At 44.5% G+C, this 27,599-nt stretch overlaps 1 protein-coding gene across 1 annotated transcript in view; it reads right to left on the bottom strand.

The window, feature by feature from the left end:
• The window catches only part of col27a1a (collagen, type XXVII, alpha 1a), a 260,653-nt gene extending 233,266 nt beyond the window's left edge, over window positions 1-27,387 (bottom strand). Inside the window, exons 1-3 of the mRNA XM_064941974.1 lie at window positions 27,004-27,387; window positions 20,786-20,856; window positions 5,484-6,937 (exon numbers count right to left, since the gene is read on the bottom strand). Of these exons, the coding sequence (XP_064798046.1) occupies window positions 5,484-6,937; window positions 20,786-20,856; window positions 27,004-27,056 (1,578 nt within the window). The 5' untranslated portion in view covers window positions 27,057-27,387. The remainder of the gene's footprint in view (window positions 1-5,483; window positions 6,938-20,785; window positions 20,857-27,003) is intronic.
• Between the last annotated feature and the right edge of the window lie 212 nt (window positions 27,388-27,599).

Here is a 27,599-nt window from a genome sequence, read left to right as displayed (position 1 = left end):
CTGGAAAGACACTCTATCAGCTGGTGTGAGGAAGTACTCCTTGAGGTTGTTGGACACGTCTTTAGCAACTCTGGTTGCCGTCTGCCAACATGTTCCTTGGGTCCAGGAAGCTGGTGTCCTCTTGTACCACCTGCCTTCACTCTCCTGGGCACAGGTCCCCAATGGGTGTGGAGTGGTCAACAAACATGGAGTGGGTGTACCGTGTTGATGACTCTGTCAGTGTCTGTGATTCAAAGGTAGTTGTAGAGGTCCACGCAGGCCTTCACAATGGTCTCAGCTTGCCCTGGACCAACCTCATTGATTCGTCCCAGGATCCTCCATCTTGCAGCAAGGAATCCAAAGGAGTTCTCTAAAACTGGCTAAAGCTCTACTCTGGCTCCCCCTAGTGGATATCCACTACACAAGGATCCTCTTGCTTGGTAAGCTTACACTACACAAGGCTCCTCTTGCTTGGTAAGCTACTCTTGTTCCCCCTAGTGGATATAGACTACACAAGGCTCCTCTTGCTTGGTGGATAGTGGATATACACTCCACAAGGCACATCTTCTGGGTTCCCCTAGTGGATATACACTCCACAAGGCACATCTTCCTGGTTCCCCTAGTGGTAAGCTACTCTGGCTCCCCCTAGTGGATATAGACTACACAAGGCTCCTCTTGCTTGGTAAGCTACTCTGGTTCCCCTAGTGGATATACACTCCACAAGGATCCTCTTGCTTGGTAAGCTTCTCTTGTTCCCAATAGTGGATATAGACTACACACGGCTCATCTTGCTTGGTAAGCTACTCTGGTTCCCCTAGTGGATATACACTACACACGGCTCATCTTGCTTGGTAAGCTACTCTGGTTCCCCTAGTGGATATAGACTACACAAGGCTCCTCTTGCTTGGTAAGCTACTCTGGTTCCCCCTAGTGGATATACACTCCACAAGGCCCATCTTGCTTGGTAAGCTACTCTGGTTCCCCCTAGTGGATATACACTCCACAAGGCCCATCTTGCTTGGTAAGCTACTCTGGTTCCCCCTAGTGGATATAGACTACACAAGGCTCCTCTTGCTTGGTAAGCTACTCTGGCTCCCGTTAGTGGATATACACTACACACGGCTCATCTTGCTTGGTAAGCTACTCTGGTTCCCCCTAGTGGATATAGACTACACAAGGCTCCTCTTGCTTGGTAAGCTACTCTGGCTCCCCCTAGTGGATATACACTCCACAAGGCCCATCTTGCTTGGTAAGCTACTCTGGTTCCCCCTAGTGGATATAGACTACACAAGGCTCCTCTTGCTTGGTAAGCTACTCTGGTTCCCCTAGTGGATATACACTACACAAGGCTCCTCTTGCTTGGTAAGCTACTCTGGTTCCCCTAGTGGATATACACTCCACAAGGCACATCTTGCTTGGTAAGCTTCTCTGGTTCCCCCTAGTGGATATAGACTACACAAGGCTCCTCTTGCTTGGTAAGCTACTCTGGTTCCCCTAGTGGATATACACTCCACAAGGCCCATCTTGCTTGGTAAGCTACTCTGGCTCCCCCTAGTGGATATAGACTACACAAGGCTCCTCTTGCTTGGTAAGCTACTCTGGTTCCCCTAGTGGATATACACTCCACAAGGATCCTCTTGCTTGGTAAGCTTCTCTTGTTCCCAATAGTGGATATAGACTACACACGGCTCATCTTGCTTGGTAAGCTACTCTGGTTCCCCTAGTGGATATACACTACACACGGCTCATCTTGCTTGGTAAGCTACTCTGGTTCCCCTAGTGGATATAGACTACACAAGGCTCCTCTTGCTTGGTAAGCTACTCTGGTTCCCCCTAGTGGATATACACTCCACAAGGCCCATCTTGCTTGGTAAGCTACTCTGGTTCCCCCTAGTGGATATACACTCCACAAGGCCCATCTTGCTTGGTAAGCTACTCTGGTTCCCCCTAGTGGATATAGACTACACAAGGCTCCTCTTGCTTGGTAAGCTACTCTGGCTCCCCTTAGTGGATATACACTACACACGGCTCATCTTGCTTGGTAAGCTACTCTGGTTCCCCTAGTGGATATAGACTACACAAGGCTCCTCTTGCTTGGTAAGCTACTCTGGCTCCCCCTAGTGGATATACACTCCACAAGGCCCATCTTGCTTGGTAAGCTACTCTGGTTCCCCCTAGTGGATATAGACTACACAAGGCTCCCCCTCTTGCTTGGTAAGCTACTCTGGTTCCCCTAGTGGATATACACTACACAAGGCTCCTCTTGCTTGGTAAGCTACTCTGGTTCCCCTAGTGGATATACACTACACAAGGCTCCTCTTGCTTGGTAAGCTACTCTGGTTCCCCCTAGTGGATATAGACTACACAACACAAGGCTCCTCTTGCTTGGTAAGCTACTCTGGTTCCCCTAGTGGATATACACTACACAAGGCTCCTCTTGCTTGGTAAGCTACTCTGGTTCCCCTAGTGGATATACACTACACAAGGCTCCTCTTGCTTGGTAAGCTACTCTGGTTCCCCTAGTGGATATACACTACACACTACACAAGGCTCCTCTTGCTTGGTAAGCTACTCTGGTTCCCCCTAGTGGATATAGACTACACAAGGCTCCTCTTGCTTGGTAATCTACTCTGGTTCCCCTAGTGGATATACACTACACAAGGCTCCTCTTGCTTGGTAAGCTACTCTGGTTCCCCTAGTGGATATACACTCCACAAGGCCCATCTTGCTTGGTAAGCTACTCTGGCTCCCCCTAGTGGATATACACTCCACAAGGCCCATCTTGCTTGGTAAGCTACTCTGGTTCCCCTAGTGGATATACACTCCACAAGGCCCATCTTGCTTGGTAGCTACTCTGGTTCCCCCTAGTGGATATACACTACACAAGGCTCCTCTTTAAGCTACTCTGGCTCCCCCTAGTGGATATACACTCCAAAAGGCCCATTTTGCTTGGTAAGCTACTCTGGTTCCCCCTAGTGGATATAGACTACACAAGGCTCCTCTTGCTTGGTAAGCTACTCTGGTTCCCCCTAGTGGATATAGACTACACAAGGCTCCTCTTGCTTGGTAAGCTACTCTGGCTCCCCTTAGTGGATATACACTACACATGGCTCATCTTGCTTGGTAAGCTACTCTGGTTCCCCCTAGTGGATATAGACTACACAAGGCTCCTCTTGCTTGGTAAGCTACTCTGGCTCCCCCTAGTGGATATACACTCCACAAGGCCCATCTTGCTTGGTAAGCTACTCTGGTTCCCCTAGTGGATATAGACTACACAAGGCTCCTCTTGCTTGGTAAGCTACTCTGGCTCCCCCTAGTGGATATACACTACACAAGGCTCCTCTTGCTTGGTAAGCTACTCTGGTTCCCCTAGTGGATATACACTACACAAGGTAACTCTTGCTTGGTAAGCTACTCTGGCTCCCCCTAGTGGATAAACACTACACAAGGCTCCTCTTGCTTGGTAAGCTACTCTGTATCCCCCTAGTGGATATACACTACACAAGGCTCCTCTTGCTTGGTAAGCTACTCTGGTTCCCCTAGTGGATATACACTACACAAGGCTCCTCTTGCTTGGTAAGCTACTCTGGTTCCCCTAGTGGATATACACTACACAAGGCTCCTCTTGCTTGGTAAGCTACTCTGGTTCCCCCTAGTGGATATAGACTACAAAAGGCTCCTCTTGCTTGGTAAGCTACTCTGGTTCCCCTAGTGGATATACACTCCATATACACTACACAAGGCCCATCTTGCTTGGTAAGCTACTCTGGCTCCCCCTAGTGGATATACACTCCACAAGGCCCATCTTGCTTGGTAAGCTACTCTGGTTCCCCCTAGTGGATATACACTCCACAAGGCCCATCTTGCTTGGTAAGCTACTCTGGTTCCCCCTAGTGGATATACACTACACAAGGCTCCTCTGGCTTGGTAAGCTACTCTGGTTCCCCTAGTGGATATACACTACACAAGGCTCCTCTTGCTTGGTAAGCTACTCTGGCTCCCCCTAGTGGATATACACTCCAAAAGGCCCATTTTGATATACACTACACAAGGCCTCTTGCTTGCTTGGTAAGCTACTCTGGTTCCCCCTAGTGGATATAGACTACACAAGGCTCCTCTTGCTTGGTAAGCTACTCTGGCTCCCCTTAGTGGATATACACTACACATGGCTCATCTTGCTTGGTAAGCTACTCTGGTTCCCCCTAGTGGATATACACTACACAAGGCTCCTCTTGCTTGGTAAGCTACTCTGGCTCCCCTAGTGGATATACACTCCACAAGGCCCATCTTGCTTGGTAAGCTACTCTGGTTCCCCCTAGTGGATATAGACTACACAAGGCTCCTCTTGCTTGGCAAGCTACTCTGGCTCCCCCTAGTGGATATACACTACACAAGGCTCCTCTTGCTTGGTAAGCTACTCTGGCTCCCCCTAGTGGATATACACTACACAAGGCTCCTCTTGCTTGGTAAGCTACTCTGGCTTCCCTTAGTGGATATACACTACACACGGCTCATCTTGCTTGGTAAGCTACTCTGGCTCCCCCTAGTGGATAAACACTACACAAGGCTAATTTTGCTTGGTAAGATACTCTGGCTCCCCCTAGTGGATAGACACTACTCAAGTCAGACTTGCTCCACTCTGGGTGGAGCTCAACAACGATGTGGACAAAGGTGCAGTCTGCCCCCAAAAATCCAGCTCCATCCATGCACATGCAAGCATGTCGATCGACGGAGTGAACCTTGCAGTGACCTTTAGCCTGCAGTGGCAATATGACTCCAGCTTGCTTGCCCCACTACCCCAAAGCTAAACCCTAGCAGCCTTTCACTTCAAACAAGGACACTGACATGCTTTGTACTCTGTATGTACCAATAGATATACATTTGATGTTGTTGTGTTTTGAAAAGCAGAAGAGGACAGTAAAGACAAACAAAATGAGAAAAAGGAGAGACATTTGAACAAAGAAACATTGTGAACCATGTCCACAATGTTCTCTCTCCATCACCATCTCTATCTCTCTTTCTCTCTTTTGTCTTCAGTCATCCTCCTTTCTCCCCCCACCCCCACTTTCCACTGTAGACATCTGGCTATATATATACTGAAGGATTCTCTGATCACAGACCCAGCCCTCCTGTCCTCCTCCCCACTTTCTATACCTGGGCTGGCAGAGCTTTGAAGAGGCTGTGTTCCCCCCAGATTCCCTCAGCAGAACGTCACTGAGCCTCGATTGTTCACAGTGAGGAGGGATAGAGGTCTGTAATCAGACTGGAATAGAGTCTGGGAGAGAGAGTAAGAGGGGACGGGGGTAGGATGAGGAAGAGAGGGCTCACATATGCTCTACTTTCACCACTCCAGTGAGATTAATAACTCAACCTGCCACACACTTCCACCTCGCACATACTCACTCATGCACACATGAAAACACATATGTACACTGCCTTTGTGCGCTAAATACAATATCTTATGCATCCCCAATTGGTAGGAAAGAGTATTAAGAGGCTCTTACCACAAGGCCTGGTTCACCCTTTAGCCCTTGGGGTCCTGGCAAAAGTAGAGAAACATGGGTCGGCTCCACATCGTACGTCTGCCACCAGTCCGTGGTGGGGAAGTTAAAGGGTGCATAGGTGGGTCTGGTGGGCCGTTGGGTGACAGGTGCATTGGTGGCTTTCGATAGCTTTGGATTGGCAGGTGCATTGGTGGCTTTGAATTGGCGAGTGGCTGTGACTTTAGGCTGGGCTATTGTCTTTTTGGGTGCTGTAGGCTGTGGTTTCTGTAGTAGTTTCTTTGGCCCAGGGCTGACTGCCCCCTGGGCTAGAAGGGCAGAGTCTGGCTTCTTCTTGGTAGGCTTGGCCGCAGCAGTGAAAGATGGTTTCTGCTTTGCCTCCAGCCCCAAGGTGGTCTTCTTGGGGCTGCTGCTGCTGCGAGAGGTGGGCTTGGCAGGGGTGGGCTTGGCAGGGGTGGGCTTGAAATTGGCAAGCTTAACAGGGGTGGGCTTGACATTGGCGGGCATGATATGGGTGAGCTTGTGGGATTTCTGAGTGATGGGGTAGGTTTTGGGGGAGGAGGGAGGGGCGACTCCATTCCTGAGTGGTGCTGTAATGGTCTCGCTCTGGGCCTTGGTCGGGAAGGCTAGCCCAGGCCCTGTCATGAGTAACATCACAGTACCAGGCAGGGGAGAAGGAGTGGTCCTAGGGGTGGGCTTTAGCAGGATGGCCGGCACCACATGCCTAACAGCAGAGGCAGCTGCAGTGGCGCTCCTTGCTAGGTTCATGACCATAGGCTTCCTGTTCAGCTCGGAGGGAGCTGGCAGGGCCAGGCTGGCCGTGATGTTGGGGTCTCGGGTTAAGAGGGGCGCTATGTTTGGCCTGTAGGTGTCACCCTCCCTGCACTGTTTCTTAATGTACCTGCAGTAGTTGTGAGCTGCCTGGGAGGAGGGGATAAGGTCAAACTGGCAAATGGCACCCTCGAACTGCACCGAGCCCTGGCCCATCTTCCCGAGCAGGAAGGAGCTCTCAGGGTCCAGGCCTTCTCTGTCTACCGAAGTCAAGTCTGCGTGAACGCTCTGCTTCCCACAGGCAGAGTATAGAGTCACCCTTTGGTCACGGATGTCCAGAGCCAGATGGTGCCACTGGCCATCGCGGAGGTCGTAGTGGAGTGGGATGGCGCTCTTGGGCCCTGTGTGGAGGACAAGCTGCCCCGGGGTCAGCTGCAGGCCTAGCAGGAGCCGGCGGTGGCCGGTGAGCACGGTGAAGAGGAAGGCGTTGTTGACACGGTGGGAACGCACACTCAGAAGCAGCGCCAGGTTGGGCCAGTAGGACGGTGGTATGACTGAGCGGGCAGGGGCCTCCACACGTGCCTGTTGGGTGAGGATGACTCCCGATAGGAATGGAATGATCCCTGGACGGATGGAGCTTGATGGCTTCTCTCCCTTGAGCCCCAGCCTCTGGAGGATGTCCACATCTGCAAGAGAGCAGGACAGGTGTATGATCAGAGTGGCCACGCACACGCACACACACACAGAGAGAGACACATACTGTGAAGGAAGAATGGCACTGGGAGTAACCGTTTTACAGGCTGCTGACCAGTTATACTATTTTGTGGGTTTTTTTGCACTGATTTTAACTGTTTTTACACATAATGTTTCCGTCTTCATTTCCTATGACCGAAAATATCTTCTGGACATCAGAACAGTGATCACTAACCTACCTTGATTTGGAGGAAGAAGTCTACTTCAATAACTCAACTCACGCAGAACATACTGCTGACCTGAGACCAGGCCCTAATCTAAGGCACCCGGAAGAGGAAAAGCAATATATAGAGGCCAACTTGGGGGCACCCTGGCGACGAGTAAGTAAAATGCCTCTACCCTCTGTTCTATTGGCGAATGTACAAACACTGGAAAACAAAGTACACGGGCTCTGTTTGAGACGATCTTATAAATGGGATCGTAATATCCTATGCTTCACTGAGTAGTGGCTGTACGAGGACATGGTTAATATAAATCTAGCTGTTTTTCTATGCATCGACAGGACAGAATGGCAGCGTCTCATCAACTGAAGGGCGGGAGTGTGAGTCTCTTTGTGAACAACAGCTGGTGCGCAATCTCTAATATTAAGGACGTCTCGAGGTTCTGCTAGCCTGAGTTCGAATGCCTCCTGATAAGCTGTAGACCATACTATTTACCAAGAGGTTTCATCTATATTTTTCGTAGCCGTCTGCTTACCACCACAAACCAATGCTGGCACTAAGACTGCACTCAACAAACTAAACTCAGCAAAAAATAAACATCATCTCACTGTCAACTGCGTTTAGTTTCATCAAACTTAACATGTGTAAATATTTGTATGAACATAACCAGATTCATCAACTGAGACATAAACTGAACAAGTTCCACAGACATGTGACTAACAGAAATGGAATAATGTGTCTCTGAACAAAGGAGGTGGGGGGGGATCAAAATCTAAAGTAACAGCCAGTATCTGGTGTAGCCACCAGCTGCATTAAGTGCTGCAGTGCATCTCCTCCTCATGGACTGCACCAGATTTGCCAGTTCTTGCTGTGAGATATGTTACCCCACTCTCCCACCAAGGCACCTGCAATTACTTGGGGGGAATGGCCCTAGCCCTCACCCTCCGATCCAACAGGTCCCAGGAGTGCTCCATGGGATTGAGATTCGAGCTCTTCGCTGGCCATTACAGAACACTGACATTCCCTTCTTGCAGGAAATCACGCACAGAACGAGCAGTATGGCTGGTGGCATTGTCATGCTGGAGGGTCCGGATGAGCCTGCAGGAAGGGTACCACATGAGGGAGGAGGATGTCTTCCCTGTAATGCACAGCGTTGAGATTGCCTGCAATGACAACAAGCTCAGTCCGATGATGCTGTGACACACCACCCCAGACAATGATGGACCCTCCACCTCCAAATCGATCCCGCTCTATAGTACAGGCCTCGGTGTAACACTCATTCTTCTATGATAAATAAGAATCCGACCATCACCCCTGGTGAGACAAAACCGCGACTCGTCAGTTTAGAGCACCTTTTGCCAGTCCTATCAGGTCCAGCGACGGTGGGTTTGTGCCCGTATGCGACATTGTTGCATATGGTGTCTGGTGAGGACCTGCCTTACAACAGGCCTATACAAGCCCTCATTCCAGCCTCTCTCAGCCTATTGCGGGCAGTCTGAGCCCCGATGGAGGGATTGTGCGTTCCTGGTATAACAGGTGTGATGTTCGGATGTACCAATCCTGTGCAGGTGTTGTTACATGTGGTCTGCCACTGCGAGGACGATCAGCTGTCTGTCCTGTCTCCCTGTAGCGCTGTCTCACAGTACAGACATTGCAATTTATTTCCCTGGCCACATCTGCAGTCGTCATGCCTCCTTGCAGCATGCCCAAGGCACGTTCACGCAGATGAGGCAGGGACCCTGGGCATCTTTATTTTGTTGTTTTTCAGTCAGTAGAAAGGCCTCTTTAGTGTCCTAACTTTTCATAACTGTGACCTAAATTGCCTATCGTCTGTAAGCTGTTAGTGTCTTAACGACCGTTCCACATGTGCATGTTAATTAATTGTTTATGGGCCATTGAACAAGCATGGGAAACAGTGTTTAAACCCTTTACAATGAAGATCTGTGAATTATCTTTGAAAGACAGGGCCCTGAAAAGGGGATTTTCTTTTTGGAGTGGGTCTGCTAGTACAGTATTTATACAGTGCCAGCAGGATACAAGATAGAGCTCATGAGACGGGAGGTAGAATTTTGACATTTGTAAAGAATGTGATTAAGTGTGAACAAATTGAATTCAAGAATAAAAATATTCTGGAAAGTATAATTATTACAAAAACTTTATCTCCACAAATGTCATTCAATATCATTGGTGTACTGTATACACTACCGTTCAAAAGTTTGGGGTCACTTATAAATGTCCTTTTTTTAAAGAAAAGCATATCTTTGTCCATTAAAATAACATCAAATTGATCAGAAATACAATTTAGACATTGTTAATGTTGTAAATTACTATTGTACCTGGAAACGGCAGATTTTTAATTGAATATCTACATAGGCATTGTGGCGTACAGCAGGTCAGCCACCAGGGGGAGACTCGTCGAGGCCTGGTGACAGACGGAGTATACATCACGAGACGATGGCTCCATCTGCTGGACATGCCAGGTTTCAAAGGGCTCTCCGGCCAGGACTAATTGGGGCTGATTGGGAGTTGGTGAGTAATCAAGGGCTGATTGCTCACCAGCTGTACCAGCTGTCCCATTAAAGTCCCATGAAGCTGCCAGAAGGGCAGCACACAGGAGAGGACTGGGGGAAGAAAGAACTCCCATATAGTTGGGGGCAGTGGCGGAGGTAACAGGAGTAAGTACAGTTTTTGATCCCCACAGGATACAGCAAGACCCGGAGCCCAGAAGACGGTATCCCGGAGAGGGTCTCATGAGGGAGACCTTTTCTTTTGAACTATTATTTTAATAAACACCTTTGAAACTGAGCTAATCCTACTCTGTCCGTGTCTGATCTGTGTAAACGTTTTGACCCAACCCCCTGGTCTGCCACAGTGACAGAGGCCCATTATCAGAAAGCATCACTCCTGTGTTCCAATGGCACGTTGTGTAAGATAATCCAAGTTCATCATTTTAAAAGGCTAATTGATCATTAGAAAACCGTTTTGAAATTATGTTAGCAATAAAACTGGATTTCTTTAGGCTAGTTGACTATCTGGAGAATCATCATTTGTGGCTCAATATTTACAGGCTAAAAATGGCCAGAAACAAAAGCCCGCCAGCTCTATTTTATCCGTGTCGCCTCACAAATCCTTAACGGGCAGCTTCGTTAAATAGTACCCGCAAAACACCAGTCTCAACATCAACAGTGAAGAGGCGACTCAGGGATACTGGCCTTCTAGGCAGAGTTCCTCTGTCCAGTGTCTGTGTAATTTTGCACATCTTTTAATATTTTTATTAGTCAGTCTGAGATATGGCTTTTTCTTTGCAACTCTGCCTAGAAGGCCAGAATCCCGGAGTCGCCTCTTTACTGTTGATGTTGAGACTGGTGTTTTGCGGGTACTATTTAATGAAGCTGCCAGTTGAGGACTTGTGAGGCGACACGGATAAAATAGAGCTGGTGGATTTTTCCATGAAAAGCAGAACAGAGATGCTACGTCTGTTAAGACAAGGGGTGGGGGGTGTGTCTATTTGTCAATAACAGCTGGTACGTGATGTCTAATATTAAAGAAGTCTCAAGGTATTGTTCGCCTGAGGTAGAGTACCTTATGGTAAGCTGTAGACCACACTATCAACCAAGAGTTCTCATCTATATTATTCATAGCCATCTATTTACCACCACAGACCAATGGTACAAAGACCATACTCAACCAACTCTATAAGGCCATAAGCAAACAAGAAATGCTCATCCAGAAGCAGCGGTCCTAGTGGCCGGGGACATTAATCCAGGCAACCTTATATCAATTTTACCAATTTTTTTCAGGATGTCACATGTGCAACCAGAGGAAAAAAACTCTACACCACCTTTACACCACACACAGAGATACAGAAGTGGTCAGATGATGCGGATGCTACGCTACAGGACGGTTTTGCTAGCACAGACTGGAATATATTCTGGGATTCATTTAATGGCATTGAGGAGTATACCACCTCAGTCACCGGCTTCATCAATAAGTGCATCGATGATGTTGTCCCCACAGTGACCATACGTACATATCCAAACCAGAAGCCATGGATTACAGGAAACATCCACATCGAGCTAAAGGCTAGAGCTGCCGCTTTCAAGGAGCGGGTCACTAATCCAGACCCTTATAAGAAATCCCGCTATGCCCTCAGACGAACCAACAAACAAGCAAAGCGTCAATACAGGATTAAGATTGAATCCTACTACACTGTCTCTCACAGTGTAGTCGGATGTGGCAGGGCTTGAAAACTATTACGGACTACAGAGGGAAACCCAGACGCGAGCTGCCCAACGACGCGAGCCTACCAGATGAGCTAAATTACTTTTATGCTCGCTTCGAGACAAACAACACTGAAACATGCACGAGAGCACCACCTGTTCTGGATGACTGTGTTATAACGCTCTCGGTAGCCGATGTGAGCAAGACCTCTTGAAACTCTGGGGGCGCTAATTTCATTTTTGGATGAAAAACGTTCCCGTTTTAAACAAGATATTCTGTCACAAAAAGATGCTCGACTATGCATATAATTGATAGCTTTGGAAAGAAAACACTCTGACGTTTCCAGAACTGCAAAGATATTGACTGTGAGTGCCCCAGAACAGGAGCTACAGGCAAAACCAAGATGAAAATGCAACCAGGAACTGAGCAGGATTTTTGAGGCTCTGTTTTCCATTGTCTCCTTATATGGCTGTGAATGCGACAGGAATGAGCCTGCCCTATCTATCGTGTCCCCAAGGTGTCTGCAGCATTGTGACGTATTTGTAGGCATATCATTGGAAGATTGACCATAAGAGACTACATTTGCCAGGTGTCCGCCCGGTGTCCTCCGTCGAAATTGGTGCGTCATTTTCAGCTGCTGGTATTTTTCCATGAGATTCTGAGACGAAAGCAGGCTTCCACGAACGGCATATCAATGAAGAGATATGTGAAAAAACACCTTGAGGATTGATTCTAAACAACGTTTGCCATGTTTCGGTCGATATTATGGAGTTAATTTGGAAAAAGTTTGACGTTTTGGTGACTGAATTTTCGGTTTGTTTCGGTAGCCAAATGTGATGTACAAAACGGAGCGATTTCTCCTACACAAAGATTCTTTCAGGAAAAACTGAACATTTGCTATGTAACTGAGAGTCTCCTCATTGAAAACATCCGAAGTTCTTCAAAGGTAAATGATTTTATTTATTTGGTTATCTGGTTTTTGTGAAAATGTTGCGTGCTAAATGCTACGCAAAATGCTAAGCTAGCTTGCAATACTCTTACACAAATGCTTGATTTGCTATGGTTCAAAAGCATATTTTGAAAATCTGAGATGACAGTGTTGTTAAGAAAAGAATAAGCTTGAGAGCAGGCATATTATTTTCATTTCATTTGCGATTTTCAGAAATCGTTAACGTTGCGTTATGCTAATGAGCCTGAGGCTGTATACACGATCCCGGATACGGGATGGGTAGTATCAAGAAGTTAAACTGGTCAACATTCACAAAGCCATGGGGTCAGACGGATTACCAGGACAAGTACTCAAAAAATGCTCGGACCAACTGGCAAGTGTCTTCACTGACATTTTCAACCTCTTCCTGACCGAGTTTGTAATACCTACATGTTTCAAGCAGACCACCATAGTCCCTGTGCCCAAGGAAGCGAAGGTAACCTGACTAAATTATTACCAACCCGTAGCACTCATGTCGGTAGTCATGAGGGGCTTTGAAAGGCTGGTCATGAGTCACATCAACAGCATCCTCCCGAATACCCAATTCGCATACCGTCCCAACAGATCCACATATGATGCAATCTCAATCACACTCCACACTGCCCTTTCCCACCTGGACAAAAGGAACACCTATGTGAGAAAGCTGTAGTCAATGAATAGCACAGCGTTCAACACCATATTGCCCTGGGACTAAACACCTCCCTTTGCAACTGGATCCTGGACTTACTGATGGGCCGCCACCAGGTTAGGTTCGGTTAGGCAACAACACGTTTGCCACGTTGATCCTCAACACAGGGGCCCCTCAGGGGTGTGTACTTAGTCCCCTCCTGTACTCCCTGTTCACCTATGGCTGTGTGGGCAAACACGACTCCAACACCATCATCAATGATGAGACAGTCTATAGGGAGGAGTTCAGAGAACTGGCAGTGTGGTGCAGGACAACAACTTATCCCTCAATGTGAGCAAGACGAAGGAGTTGATCGTGGACGACAGGAAACGGCAGGCCGAACAGGCCCCCATTAACATCAACAGGGCTTTAGTGGAGCGGGTCGAGAGTTTCAAGTTTCTTACTGTCCACATCACTAACAAACTATCATGGTCCAAACACAAAAAGACAGTCGTGAAGAGGTTACGACAAAACCTTTTCCCCCTCAGTAGGCTGAAAAGATTTGGCATGGGTTCCCAGATCCTCAAAAAGTTCTACAGCTGCACCATCGAGAGCATCCTGACCGGTTGCATCACCGCCTGGTATGGCAACTGCTCGGCATCTGACCACAAGGCGCTATAATAGGCGCTGTCAGAGGAAAGCCCATTAAATTGTCAGAGACTCCAGTCACCCAAGTCATAGATTGTTTTCTCTGCTACCGCACGGCAGAGCGGAGCGCCAACTCTAGCTTCTACCCCCAAGCCATAAGACTGTTGAACAATTAATCAAATGGCCACCGGACTATTTACGTTGACACCCCCCCCTCCCATTCCGCATTTGTTTTGTACACTGCTGCTACTCGCTTTAATATCTATGCATAGTCTCTTCACCCCAACCTACATGTACAAATGACCTCAACTAACCTGTACCTCCGCACACTGACTCGGTACTGGCACCCTGTATATAGCCTTGTTATTGTTATTTTATTGTGTTACTTTTTATTATTTTTTACTTTAGTTTAGCTGGGAAATATTTTCTTAACTCTTCTTGAACTGCACTGTTGGTTAAGGGCTTGTAAGTAAGAATTTCATGGTAAGGTCTACACTTGTATTCGGCGCATGTGATAAATAAAGTTTGATTTGATTTTATTGATTTTATTTGAAATTGTGATTTGTCCAAAGCACCGGAACTAATGTGGCTCATTTTCATGACAGATCTAAGGTACCATTTATGTTTACGCAGTCTGTCCACGAGAGATAAATGGTTTTGATCATGTTTTTAATTAAAACACAAAATGTATTTTAACATCACCAATAAAATACTGAACAAAAATATAAATGGAACATGCAACAATGTCAATGATTTTACTGAGTTAGAGTTCATATAAGGAAATCAGTCAATAGAATAAATTCATTTGGCCGTAATCTATGGATTTCACACGACAGGGCAGGGTCGCAACCATGGGTGGGCCTGAGAGGGCACAGTTGGGAGCCAGCTCATGAAACATGGGACCAACACTTTGCATGTTGCATTTATATTTTTGTTCACTATATATTTGATACATTTTTCCATAAACCAAAGTATCTTCCCTAAGGAATGGAAGTCAGCTGTACTTACTCTCATATTCAAGTCTGGAGATTATTTTATGGTCAATAATTATAGACCAATACGTATTTTCCCAAGACTGCGAAAAGGGTAGTTGCTGAGCAATTGACTGATCATTTGAATACTAGTTATTTCTCATTACACCCCATGCAATTTGGCTTCAGAGCTAACCGTTTTACTGAGTCAGCGAACAGCTATTTTTTTGAGTTCAATTGGTTCAATTGAAAGGGGGAGTGATAGGATGTTTTTAGATTTGCAAAAAGCAGTTGATACTGTAAAATCACAGAATTCTACTCTCTAAATTAGCAATGCTTTAAAATTGATGCATTCATATTTATCTGAATCCAGTGTGTTAGCATCAATCAGAAAGTGTCATTGTCTGGCAACTGTACAATGGGGGTTCCACAAAGGTCCGTCTAAGGGCCTTTACTCTTAAGCTTATCTTTAAACACTGCATTGATGAAATTGGAAACAGGTTATCATAGCGCAATACGCTTTACTAAGGGCGATAGGTTCAGTACACAACACTGCATTCTGTATCAGAAAGTAGGCTGGCCCTCTTCAGAGTTTCGTAGATTGATCAATTGCACTCTTTTTATTTATAAAACCCCCATAAACTTCCAAAAATCACATAAAATCACAGTGTCATTATCAAAAAAACATATTATTTGCTGTGTTATAGCCTAACTAGACAATAGGCTATGAAGGCAAAGTGTATTTCTCCATTGCATGTCACCTTTCCTGACATATTTGTTAAGGCAGAAAAAATAAATAATTACTAATATATATATATATATATATATATATATATATATATATATAATCTGAACAAAAATATAAACGCAGCATGTAAAGTCTTGGTCCCATGTTTCATGAGCAGAAATGTTCCATACACACAAGAAGCTTATTTATCTCAAATTGTGTCCAAATCTGTTGACATCCCTGTTAGTGATTATTTCTCCTTAGCCAAGATAATATATCAAGAAGCTGGTTAAACAGCATGATCATTACACAGGTGCAACTTGTGCTGGGGACAATAAAAGGCCACTTTAAAATGTGCAGTTTTGTCACAATGTTACAATTTTTAAGGGAGCGTGCAATTGGCATGTTGACTGCAGGAATGTCCAGCAGAGCTATTGTCAGAGAATTCAATGTTCATTTCTCTACCATAACTTCTTATGGCTGGGGGGCAGTATTGAGTAGCTTGGATGAATAAGTTGCCCAAACTAAACGGCCTGCTCCTCAGTCTCACTGGCTAATATATGCATAGTATTATTACTATTGGATAGAAAACACTCTAACGTTTCCAAAACTGTCATAATATTGTCTGTGAGTATAACAGAACTGATATTGCAGGTGAAACCCTGAGGAAAATCAAACCAGGAAGTGGCTTCTATTTTGAAAACTCTGTGTTCCATAGCCTGCCTTTGTTCCATTTAAAGGGATATCAACCAGATTCCTCTTCCTTTCACTTCCTCAAGGTGTCAACAGTCTTTAGACATAGTTTCAGGCTTTTATTTTGAAAAATGAGCAAGAACGATAACATTGCGTCATTGTATGGCCTGGTGCCAGCAGTGTTTATTATGCGTAACAGAGTTTGGGCAGCTATTGTCTCTCCCTCTCCTACTGATAAAGACAGTTGCGGTTGATATATTATCGATTATATATTTGAAAAACAACCCGAGGATTGATTATAAAAAAACGTTTGTCATGTTTCTGTGGACATTAAGGAAACTATTTGGAATTTGTCTTGCGTTGTTGTGACCGCTCTTTCCTGTGGATTTCTGAACATAACGCGCCAAACAAACTGAGGTATTTTGGATATAAAAATAATCTTTATGGAACAAAAGGAACGTTTATTGTGTAACTGTGAGTCTCGTGAGTGAAAACATCCGAAGATCATCAAACGATTCATTTGATTGCTTTTCTGATTTTCGTGACCAAGCTACTTGATGCTAGGTGTACATAATGTTTTGTCGAGCGATCGATAAACTTACACAAACGCTTGGATTGCTTTCGCTGTAAAGCATATTTTCAAAATCTGACATGACAGGTGGATTAACAAAAGTCTAAGCTGTGTTTTCTTATATTGCACTTGTGATTTCATGAATATAAATATTTTTAGTAATATTGTTTGAATGTGACACTATGCAATTCAGCGGTTGTTGATGACAATTATCCCTTTAACAGGATGGCAGCCATAAGAAGATAAGCCACATGTAACGTCTTTTTAGAGAATCTGTCAGTATGTCCAACTGGCCTCACAACTGTAGACCATGTGTAACCACACCAGCCCAGTACCTCCACATCCTTCTTCTTCACCTGCGGGATGGTCTGAGACCAGCCACCCAGACAGCTGATGAAACTGAGTTGTAATGGTTATTTAAGAAATGTAAGCCTGGGATCAAACCCGAGTCTGTAGTGATGCCACTGTGATGCAGTGCTTTTGAACGCTGAGCCACTTGGGAGGCCAAACTGAAAAGTATTTCTGTCTATAATAAAGCCCTTTTTGGGGGGATAAAACTCACTCTCATTGGCTGGGCCTGGCTCCCAAGTGGGTAGGCCTATGCCCTCCCTCCCAGGCCCACCCAAGGTTGCGCCCCTGCCGAGTCATGTGAAATCCATAGATTAGGGTCTATTGATTGTATTTCAATTGACAAGATTTCCTTATATGAACTGTAACTCAGTAAAATTGGTGAAATTGTTGCATGTTGTGTTTAATATTTTTGTTCAGTATAAGTACATGGGTGTGGTATTAGACTCTAAACTGACTAAGTTGGTCAATACTGTGACATTTAGATAATAAACTGTCTTAACACTAATGCTGCTAAGGTTTATATATATGCTATGATATTTTTCTCACATGTCTTATTGCATTACAAGAAAAACACAAGAAACCATTGCAATCTCTGTACAAGCGTGCATAAAAATAAATAAAAAAAACGAATACTTATTACCACTGTCTAATTCGAAAGAAACACAATTTGTTAAGTTTTGGATGTTTTTGTACACTTTCAAATGTAAAACTGCTTTTTAAACATGTACATGGACTTGCTCCACAACAAGTCTACTACTACGTTACTATCTATATGGTCGCACACTAGGGGAGCAATTAATGCAAACTGTAGAGTTCCAGTGTGTAGAACAGCTGTTGCCCAATCTGCATTTTTACAACTGGAGCCAACTTCATGAAAACTTCAAATGTGTGGCAAATGTCAGTGCTTTTACACAGTGGTGGAAAAGTACCCAATTGTCATACTTGAGTAAAATTATAGATACCTTAATAGAAAGTTATTCAAGTAAAAGTAAAATTCCCCCAGTAAAATACTACTTGAGTAAAAGTCTAGAATTATTTGGTTCTAAATATACCCTAAGTATCTAAAGTAAATGTAATTACTAAAATATAATTAAGTATCAAAAGTAAAAGTATAAATCATTTCATATTCCTTCTATTAAGCAAAGCCAGTGGCACCATTTTCATAAAAAAATGTAATTTATGGCTAGCCCGGGGCAGGATCCAACACTCAGACATAATTTACAAACTAGGCATGTGTTTAGTGAGTCCGCCAGATCAGAGGCAGTAGGGATGTCCAGGGATGTTCTCTTCATAAGTGTGTGAATTAGACCATTTCCTGTCCTGCTAAGCATTCAAAATGTACCTAGCACTTTTGGGTGTCAGGTAAAATGTATGGAGTAAAAAGTATATTATTTTCTTTAGGAACATAGTGAAGTATAAATAGTAAAGTAATGTACAGACACCCCCAAAAACGACTTTCCTACGCACGCCTTTCCTACGCACGCCTTTCCTGCGCACGCCTTTCCTGCGCACGCCTATCCTGCGCACGCCTTTCCTGCGCACGCCTTTCCTGCGCACGCCTTTCCTGCGCACGCCTTTCCTGCGCACGCCTTTCCTGCGCACGCCTATCCTGCGCACGCCTTTCCTGCGCACGCCTTTCCTGCGCACGCCTTTCCTGCGCACCTGCGCACGCCTTTCCTGCGCACTCCTATCCTTTCCTGCACGCCTTTCCACGCCTATCCTGCGCACGCCTTTCCTGCGCACGCATTTCCTGCGCACGCCTTTCCTGCGCACTCCTATCCTGCGCACGCCTTTCCTGCGCACGCCTTTCCTATGCACGCCTATCCTGCGCACGCCTTTCCTGCGCACGCCTTTCCTGCGCACGCGCACGCCTATCCTGCGCACGCCTTTCCTGCGCACGCCTTTCCTATGCACGCCTATCCTGCGCACGCCTTTCCTGCACACGCCTTTCCTATGCACGCCTTTCCTATGCACGCCTTTCCTGCGCACGCCTTTCCTGCGCACTCCTATCCTGCGCACGCCTTTCCTGCGCACGCCTTTCCTGCACGCCTATCCTGCGCACGCCTTTCCTGCGCACGCCTTTCCTGCGCACGCCTATCCTGCGCACGCCTTTCCTGCGCACGCCTTTCCTGCGCACGCCTTTCCTGCGCACGCCTTTCCTACGCACGCCTTTCCTGCGTTCTTCTCAAAAGTTCATATTTAGACTTACCTTCTGCAGGTGCGTAACGGGCATTGAAAACCCTCCCACTTACTGGCCAACAGATTTTCTCATGGAGTTTCAATTCAGGCTTTTCAGTAAATTTATCTTAAGCCATCCCTTTAAAAACGGTGTACCTTTAACTCCGATTTTGTCGACAGACTAGAATAAATAAAAAAACAGGTTCATAATATAGGGATCAACAAAAGAAAGCCAACTAAATATGTGCATATTCGTCTCCGATTGAACACTAACTGGTAGATAAAAAAATACTCTGATTTTGTAGAATTTTTGGGGTAAGGAAAGTATGTATTATTCATTTAAAAAACAGGTTTGGAGAGCCTACAGTGGTTTGATTCATCCTGAAAGTTGCCATAATCAAGTTCAATCCATTAAATAATGGAAGGTGTAAAAAAGTGTACAATAAAGGGTTGAACAATAGCCCTATAAATCTACCTTAACCCTCACTAATCATGGAACTGTCCAGTCGTCGTGAACCGTGCACTAAGGTCCATGTTAAACCTGCTACGTGTGGTTCCATAATGATTCAAATAGGCTACACGTCCCACTTTTTTGCACACTAAAGTGAGAGTTATAAATGAATGTGGGTATTACTGACGGTGGCTCCCAATAGTGGCTAATATTTAACATGATACAAAATGTAAAATATAACGGAGAAAAGAGCATAAACAGGTTCAGACCGACAGAATCCTATAGCTTGCGTCTCCATATTTCATCCACGCAAATGATGAGGGCACACAATTAATAATGGTACAGTTATTTATATACAACTTAACTGTAGAAAGGGGGCCTCAATACATGTCATGTTGATTTGATTTTCAGTTTTCTTCCATATGATTGGTTTCACATTCATCTCTAGGGATCCTTCTCAATCCCCTTCTCCAAATGAGTTACTCATTTACCTAGCTCTTATCAATGTATAAATTACAGTGCATGGAGAATGCTGTTTTTTCCATCAGAAAAAATAAATTAGATGCTTTTTCCACTTTTCCCGCATGTTCACATGACCTTATTCGGGTTTCCTCGCATGTAAAGGTAGTGGAATTAAGTCATGGTCTGAATACGACATATCTGTAGACACACCTCCGCCATACCTTAATTTCTTAGATCTCCACCCAGAACAAATAGCAGGTGAATAGCAGTCAATTCTCATGCATAAGTTCAAGGTCATAATACACATAGAGAAAAGTACAGAAGAAGGAAATTATGTTCCATTTATGCGCCTTTAACTCGGGTCGGAATTGCCCCCTATGGCCTATGCCTCTTCTCTTCTAATTCAATTCCACATAATGAATGAGTTCAGGGCCTCATTACTCCAAAATAGTACAAAATAATGTTAATTTGAACCAGAGCAGTTATTGTAATTGTGTCAATTGTGTTCATTTGTGTCTTTGGAAAGTCGCAAACCTCACAAGAGCCATCACACCTTAATGAGCCGTTTGAGCTCTACACACACATTGCCATGGAAATGTCCAAATCCCATACAGCATGTTTACAGGCTTGTGCTATGAGCACAATATAACTCCGATCCAATCTGTTTTACTGCTTTTCCGCTATTAAATAGGGACTGTGAAACCAGGGTGGAAAATAAAATAAATGAATGCCAGAAGGAAGTAATGTCTTACCTTCAGAGTGTACTTGTGCAAGTCCCAGGTAGCAAGTACAATATAAAACTGTACAGAGCAATAGGACTCTCCTGTGAGGAAGAAAGGAGAAGCTGGTTAGAAACACTCTACAGCAATTCATGTTACAGCTAGGTTGGCTCAGTAAACAACTCTACAGCAATTCATGTTACAGCTAGGTTGGCTCAGTAAACAACTCTACAGCAATTCATGTTACAGCTAGGTTGGCTCAGTAAACAACTCTACAGCAATTCATGTTACAGCTAGGTTGGCTCAGTAAACAACTCTACAGCAATTCATGTTACAGCTAGGTTGGCTCAGTAAACAACTCTACAGCAATTCATGTTACAGGTTGGCTCAGTAAACAACTCTACAGCAATTCAATTCATGTTACAGCTAGGTTGGCTCAGTAAACAACTCTACAGCAATTCAATTCATGTTACAGCTAGGTTGGCTCAGTAAACAACTCTACAGCAATTCAATTCATGTTACAGCTTGGTTGGCTCAGTAAACAACTCTACAGCAATTCATGTTACAGCTAGGTTGGCTCAGTAAACAACTCTACAGCAATTCATGTTACAGCTAGGTTGGCTCAGTAAACAACTCTACAGCAATTCATGTTACAGCTAGGTTGGCTCAGTAAACAACTCTACAGCAATTCATGTTACAGCTAGGTTGGCTCAGTAAACAACTCTACAGCAATTCAATTCATGTTACAGCTAGGTTGGCTCAGTAAACAACTTATAAATCTTAAGGCCCAAAATACATTTTTATTATGTTGAAAAATGGACCTTTCATGAGACACTATACTTCCCTTTATATCATTGTAGTTGATATTAATGGTAAGTTGAATTTGCAGATGGGATGTATGAGCATGACATGAGAAAGACTTATGAGTGTTACTGCATTATGGGGACGTCAGGTGAAATAAAAAGCTTAAATCTGGGTCAGAACATACCGCAAAACAACAACAACCCAATCACAGTCTGTCATTACTCTCTCCATCATAATCATAATTATCATCATCATAAAGAATTGCAATAAAGTTCTCTGCAGAACTATTTCACGTTAAAGGTAGCTTAGTCTCTGACACCCAGCAGAAGCAGCCTCCAGTGAACATGTTCCTCTCACCACACTACAGGGGCTGACCAGGATCGAGTTCACTAGGCCACGCAATGGAAAACCTTCAAATAATTTAGCAAATGAAAGCTACAATAAACATTTCATAATGGGTCCAGGTAGTCCCTCCCTGTTTCAGCCTGTTTTCTATTTCAGTTTGGTGTCCCAAGACGGGTGAGGTGAGTGAAAGACAGTTGGACTGGTAGCTCCAGAAGGTGAGGTCAGTTTCGGTGCACCAAAGCTGGGACCGAGAGACTGAAAAACAGCTTCTATCTCAAGGTCATCAGACTGTTAAACAGCCACCACTAACACAGAGAAGCTGCTGCCTACATACAAACTCAAAATCATTGGCCACCTTAATAAATGGATCACTAGTCACTTTAATAATGGCACTTTAATAATGTTCACATATCTTATATTACTCATCACATATGTATATACTGTATTTATACCATCTATTGCATCTTGCCTATGCCGCTCGGTCATCGCTCATCCATATGTACATATTCTTATTCCATCCCTTTAGACTTGTGTGTACAAGGTAGTTGTTGTGGAATTGTTAGATGACTTGTTAGATATTACTGCATGGTTGGAACTAGAAGCACAAGCATTTCGCTACACTTACATTAACATCTGATAACCACGTGTATGAGATCAATAAAATGTGATTTGATTTGGGTGAATAGGGGATCCTGTAACAGGAGGAAAGGAGCTGTCACTTTGGTTATTACCATCGGAAGACATTGAGAGACACTGGAGGAAATGTCTAAAGCAGCTGTGGTTGTGGTTAACCCCCACTTCCCCAGTCTGAACAAAGTCATTCTGCTTTAGCAAATAACAACCCGGAGAACCAGAGAATGCTCTGAAACCACGGTCTGATCTCACAGTAAGTAATGCAGCGGAGTGCGATTATCACCAACCCGACACCACTCTTAACAGCTGGTTGTGTGTGTGTGTGTGTGTGTGTGTGTGTGTGTGTGTGTGTGTGTGTGTGTGTGTGTGTGTGTGTGTGTGTGTGTGTGTGTGTGTGTGTGTGTGTGTGTGTGTGTGTGTGTGTGTGTGTGTGTCTCATGACAAGCAGCTGGTTGTGGTCTCAGATTGTCTCTTATCAGCTGGGCAGGGATCTGCTGGAAGTGAGTCTCATTCTGTCAGTCGGTTTACATGTAAGTGAACCAGACTTAATGTTGAGTCAACTAAGTTTGCTTGAAATTAACAGTATTTTTACAGTTGCACTGTTTTTACAGACTAAAGTCTACCTACTGGGCCGGCAAACATCTGTATCCTAAAGGTGGTTTGGTTAGAGGAGATACTGATGCTTGTATGACGGGCTCTGTGGCAGGTCTGGGTTATGTGGGTTTGCTGGACAATTGGATTCTATTCTTCTGGAAACAACACTGCTTTTTAATAGGCAAAAGTTGCAGCCTTGGTGGTTTAGTTCAGACGGGGCTGTGTAACAGGTCGTTGGAGCTCCGTGGTCTCCTGTAATGTGAAGCTGAACCTACAGGAGACAGCATACAGTGTAAATACGTCTGACGTCTGCATATATCCTGTCTTTGGCGGTTTCACACTGCAACACCAGGGCTGACTTTACAGCTGAGAGATTTGCAAGCAAGTTGAGTCTTCCAAATACAGGGCCAAAAGAACAAGAAAGCATAAAATACTAGTCAGCACAACCCTCAGTCAGAACTCACTTCATGGATCTACTGTTTCTGTTAGACCAGCTCTGCAAGAACCATTGGTTGTCTCCCAGTGACCAAAAGTATATAGTTGAGTAGGAATGCCTGCCCTCTCAAAGACCTCTCCATCCTGGTTGACAACTCCTCAGTGTTGCCCTCCCAGAGTGAAAAGAACCTTAGCGTGACCCTGGACAACACCCTGTCGTTTTCTGAAAACATCAAAGCAGTGACCCCCTCCTGCAGGTTCATTCTCTACAACATCGGTAGAGTACGACCATATCTCACACAGGAAGCGGCACAGGTTCTAATCCAGGCACTTGTCCTCTCCAGTCTGGACTACTGCAAATTGCTGTTGGTTGGGCTCCCCACTTGTTTAATCAAACCACTGCGACTTATCCAGAACACTGCAGCCCGCAAGGTTTTCAACCTTCCCAAGTTCTCTCATGAAACTCCACTGGCTTCCAGTCGAAGCTCGCATCCACTACAAGACCATAGTGCTTACCTACGGAACAGCAAGAGACACTGCCCCTCCCTACCTTCAGGCTATACACAAACCCTACACCCCAACCTGAGCACTCCATTCTGCCACCTCAGGTCTCATGGCCCTCCCACCCTGTCCCAATGGTGGATCCAGCTTCCAAAAACATCAGAAAATCTACCTCTTCAAACAGTATCTTAAATAATCCTTGTCGTCACCATCCCCCCAGCTCTGACTTTACTTATGGCTACGATATTGAGGAAAACATTTCTCTACTGAATATGCCTATGAAATGTGGTTGTCCTACCTAGCTATCTTAAGATGAATGTACTAACTTAAGATGAATGTAGTTGCTCTGGATAAGTGTGGCTGCTAAATGACTAAAATGTCAAATGTAAATTCTTTGGCATACTTGTTTTGATTTAGCCAATTTTTATCAGGTAAGTCATTGAGAACAAGTTCTCTTTTGCAATAACAACATGACAAACTCTCGACATCTTCCCTTATGTAAGAGATGCACAAATCCAATCAGTGGGGGCACAATCGGAAATGGTCTATTATTTATTTGCCCCCTTTGACATCCTTAAGTCATGCCAAAGCGCCCAACTGTTCAGATGTTGAAACCTCAATGATGCCTGGAGCTTCTGAGTGACCATTACAATCAATTTACCAGGCAGCTTGTCTGATTTAAAAATGCCATTATACTAAAGCTCTGTTTCTCATTTTGTAGTCCGTGTGTAGGGCTCCTTTTCCTCTACTTTTCTGCATGCCTTCGACCTTTGTGGTTCCACTGACCTCTGTCCCTATCCTCACACTCGCTGTCCTTTATTACCTTCACCATCTATCTCTGTCCTCTCTTTTTTCCCCAATTTGTATTTATCTCTTTCTATATGTATTTCTCTCTCTCTCCCCTCTCTCTGTGAGAGGGCTATCCATCTGGTCTCAACACATATACACATTTGATTGAACTTTGATAATATCCTGATTTTTTTGTTGTTGACAATATTGTTAACTTAAATAGGTTATGCTGTTTATTGTCATCAGTTGAACACCAGTGAAATTATGATGTATCATTTTGAAAACCTAGCTGTTTATTTTGAAGAGTAGATAGCCTAACAGTGACTGGCGGTGGACATCAATTTTGTCAGGACATGAATTGAGGCACTGGACATTCCTTGATCTACTTCCTTGCTCTTCCCTTCCTTCCCTCCTCCTTTTATTGATTAACAGACTTGTTCATTCATTGGGGGTAATAAGATTTTGGGATATTCCTTTCATATACGAAATGGTAGGCTATTTGATAGTGAAAGTAATCTGATAAAATATGAATAGTATGACCTATGAAAAAATGAAAGCGTATTTAGCCTCCTTTGTGAAAATGAAAAGTTGACCAACAAACAACATGAAAGAGACTGATATAACAACAAGTTGCTTGTTTGGAGACGGATAATGGACTGATGAAAACCAAAAACAGATGGAACTCAAAAGCTGACAAATCACTTCACAGAATCTCCCTCTTCGATAAGACTGAGAGATAGCTGTTCTCACAACTCACCCGCGGACTCCAGCTGGTTTAAGTGTGGAGTGCGGTCATTATCCGGGCCCATCGTTAGTACTTCATTATGCAGTGTGATTTCTTAAAACAGTTCATCCTTCACCAAAACGACCCGGTTTAATACCTTATCACTTGAACTCTTTACAGTGTTGCAAAACAAAACGACGAAAAGTCCCTGGAATGGTCAACACTTCAGAGGCTTCGGCTAAGTGAAAACGAATGTCACATGGCCTTCTAAATACAGACACTTTTAGACGAAAGACCTTCGTTTTCAGTCGCCGGGGGAATTTAATATGCTTAATTGTATGCGCACTTTGCGCTGAGAAAGTTACAGCTTTTGATGAGAGCGCCGTGCATTCCAAAAGATAACACAGCAAATGTATTTTAGGTCATTTCTCAAACGAATAAAAAACATTTATCAAACGAATAAAAAACCTACAGTAGGCATATAGTAGCATATGCATCTTCTCACTATCGCCCTCGACGGTATTCTCCTAAAACCATTGCTTGACTGCATATTCGAACTAAATTAGCCTATTGTAAAATCACATTCGAAAAGGTTACAAAGTAGATCCTGTTCCAACTGAATCAGTAACTTTCTCTGGAGCTTAATACAAACAGCTTCGGGATATTTCAGACTCTAGGCAACTGTAAACCTGCCACAAATGAACATCGGTTGTGACAGGCTGCGGGACCATTGTCAGCCGGCAGGTAGAACACATACCAAGAAGGTTAGGGCAGTAAACGGAAAAGTCGCTAGTTCGAACCTCCGAGCTGAGTAGGTGACAAATCAGTCGATCTGCCCAAGGCACTTAATCCTAAATGCTCTGGATAAGAGCGTCTGCCAAATGACCAGGTGAAGGTGGAGGAGACGGGTTAAATAAGTATTTTTAATCCTTGAGACATGGATTGTGTATGTGTGCCATTCATAGTGTGAATAGGCAAGACAAAATATTGAAATGCCTTTGTACGGGGTATGGTAGTAGGTGGGTTTAAGTGTGTCAAGAACTGCAATGTTCCTGGGGTTTTCACACTCAATAGTTTCCTGTGTGTATCAAGAATGGTCCACAACCCAAAGGACATTCAGCCAATTTGAGCCAGCATCCCCATGGAAAGCTTTCGACACCTTGTAGAGTCCATGCCCCGAAATAATTGAAGCTGTTCTGAGGACAAACGGGGGTGCAACTCAATATTAAGAAGGTGTTCTTAATGTTGTGTACACTCAGTGTATATAGGCTAGGATAACTGAACATCTGCATTCAAAATCACACCGTAACTATCAGTCAGGTCCACTTCAATTAGGCTGCATATGCAAGTGTGTGAGTGACTCCATCACTTTCATATCAACTTCTGATCCCATCACAAAAAAAACATCCAGTACAGAAATACTTACTTTGTGTCGAGATGAGAGGTTCTGCAATCTCTCCTTCGGATCCCTAGATTCATTTGTATTCATTTGTCCTGGCAGTCAAAAACCTGATCTGTTAATCACAGCGTGACTCCTTTGCAAGGGAACAGAACGCACCGGTTGTCCTCTAACACATTTGAGAAGCTTGCAATAAAGTTCCAAGGGAAAGCTCTTCTATTGATTTGCCTATCAAGACCAACATAAATGACTGAAGTCAGCCAGAGAGCAGTTTGACAGGAAACTTTCCAGGGTGACTTTCTTCCGATATTCCCCGTGGTTCATTCATTTATGCCGATCCGTAATGAGGGACGTTGAATCAGAAAGAAAATTTTAGTTCTTGAGGGGGTTACCGAGTCAGGAGCGGAGAACTCATCCTTTTCCTTTTTAAACAGCCTCTCTGTGGGTGACCGAACGTAAGGCACCGCAGCACAGGGTGTCGGGTTACAAACCTCGTCGGGGTTACAAACCCAGCGGTTGCGCTGGGCAACTACACGAAGCCTCCAGGGGGTGGCCACACGAACCCGCTTAATCGGGAAACTGTCCTGTTAAAATGACCATTGAAATAATCCACGGCCGTATGT

This window comes from Oncorhynchus masou, chromosome 28 (genome assembly GCF_036934945.1).
Source record: "Oncorhynchus masou masou isolate Uvic2021 chromosome 28, UVic_Omas_1.1, whole genome shotgun sequence".
Classification (NCBI taxonomy): domain Eukaryota; kingdom Metazoa; phylum Chordata; class Actinopteri; order Salmoniformes; family Salmonidae; genus Oncorhynchus; species Oncorhynchus masou.
Note: the sequence above shows the minus strand (reverse complement) of the source record. Positions and strands in the feature narration are given on the sequence as shown.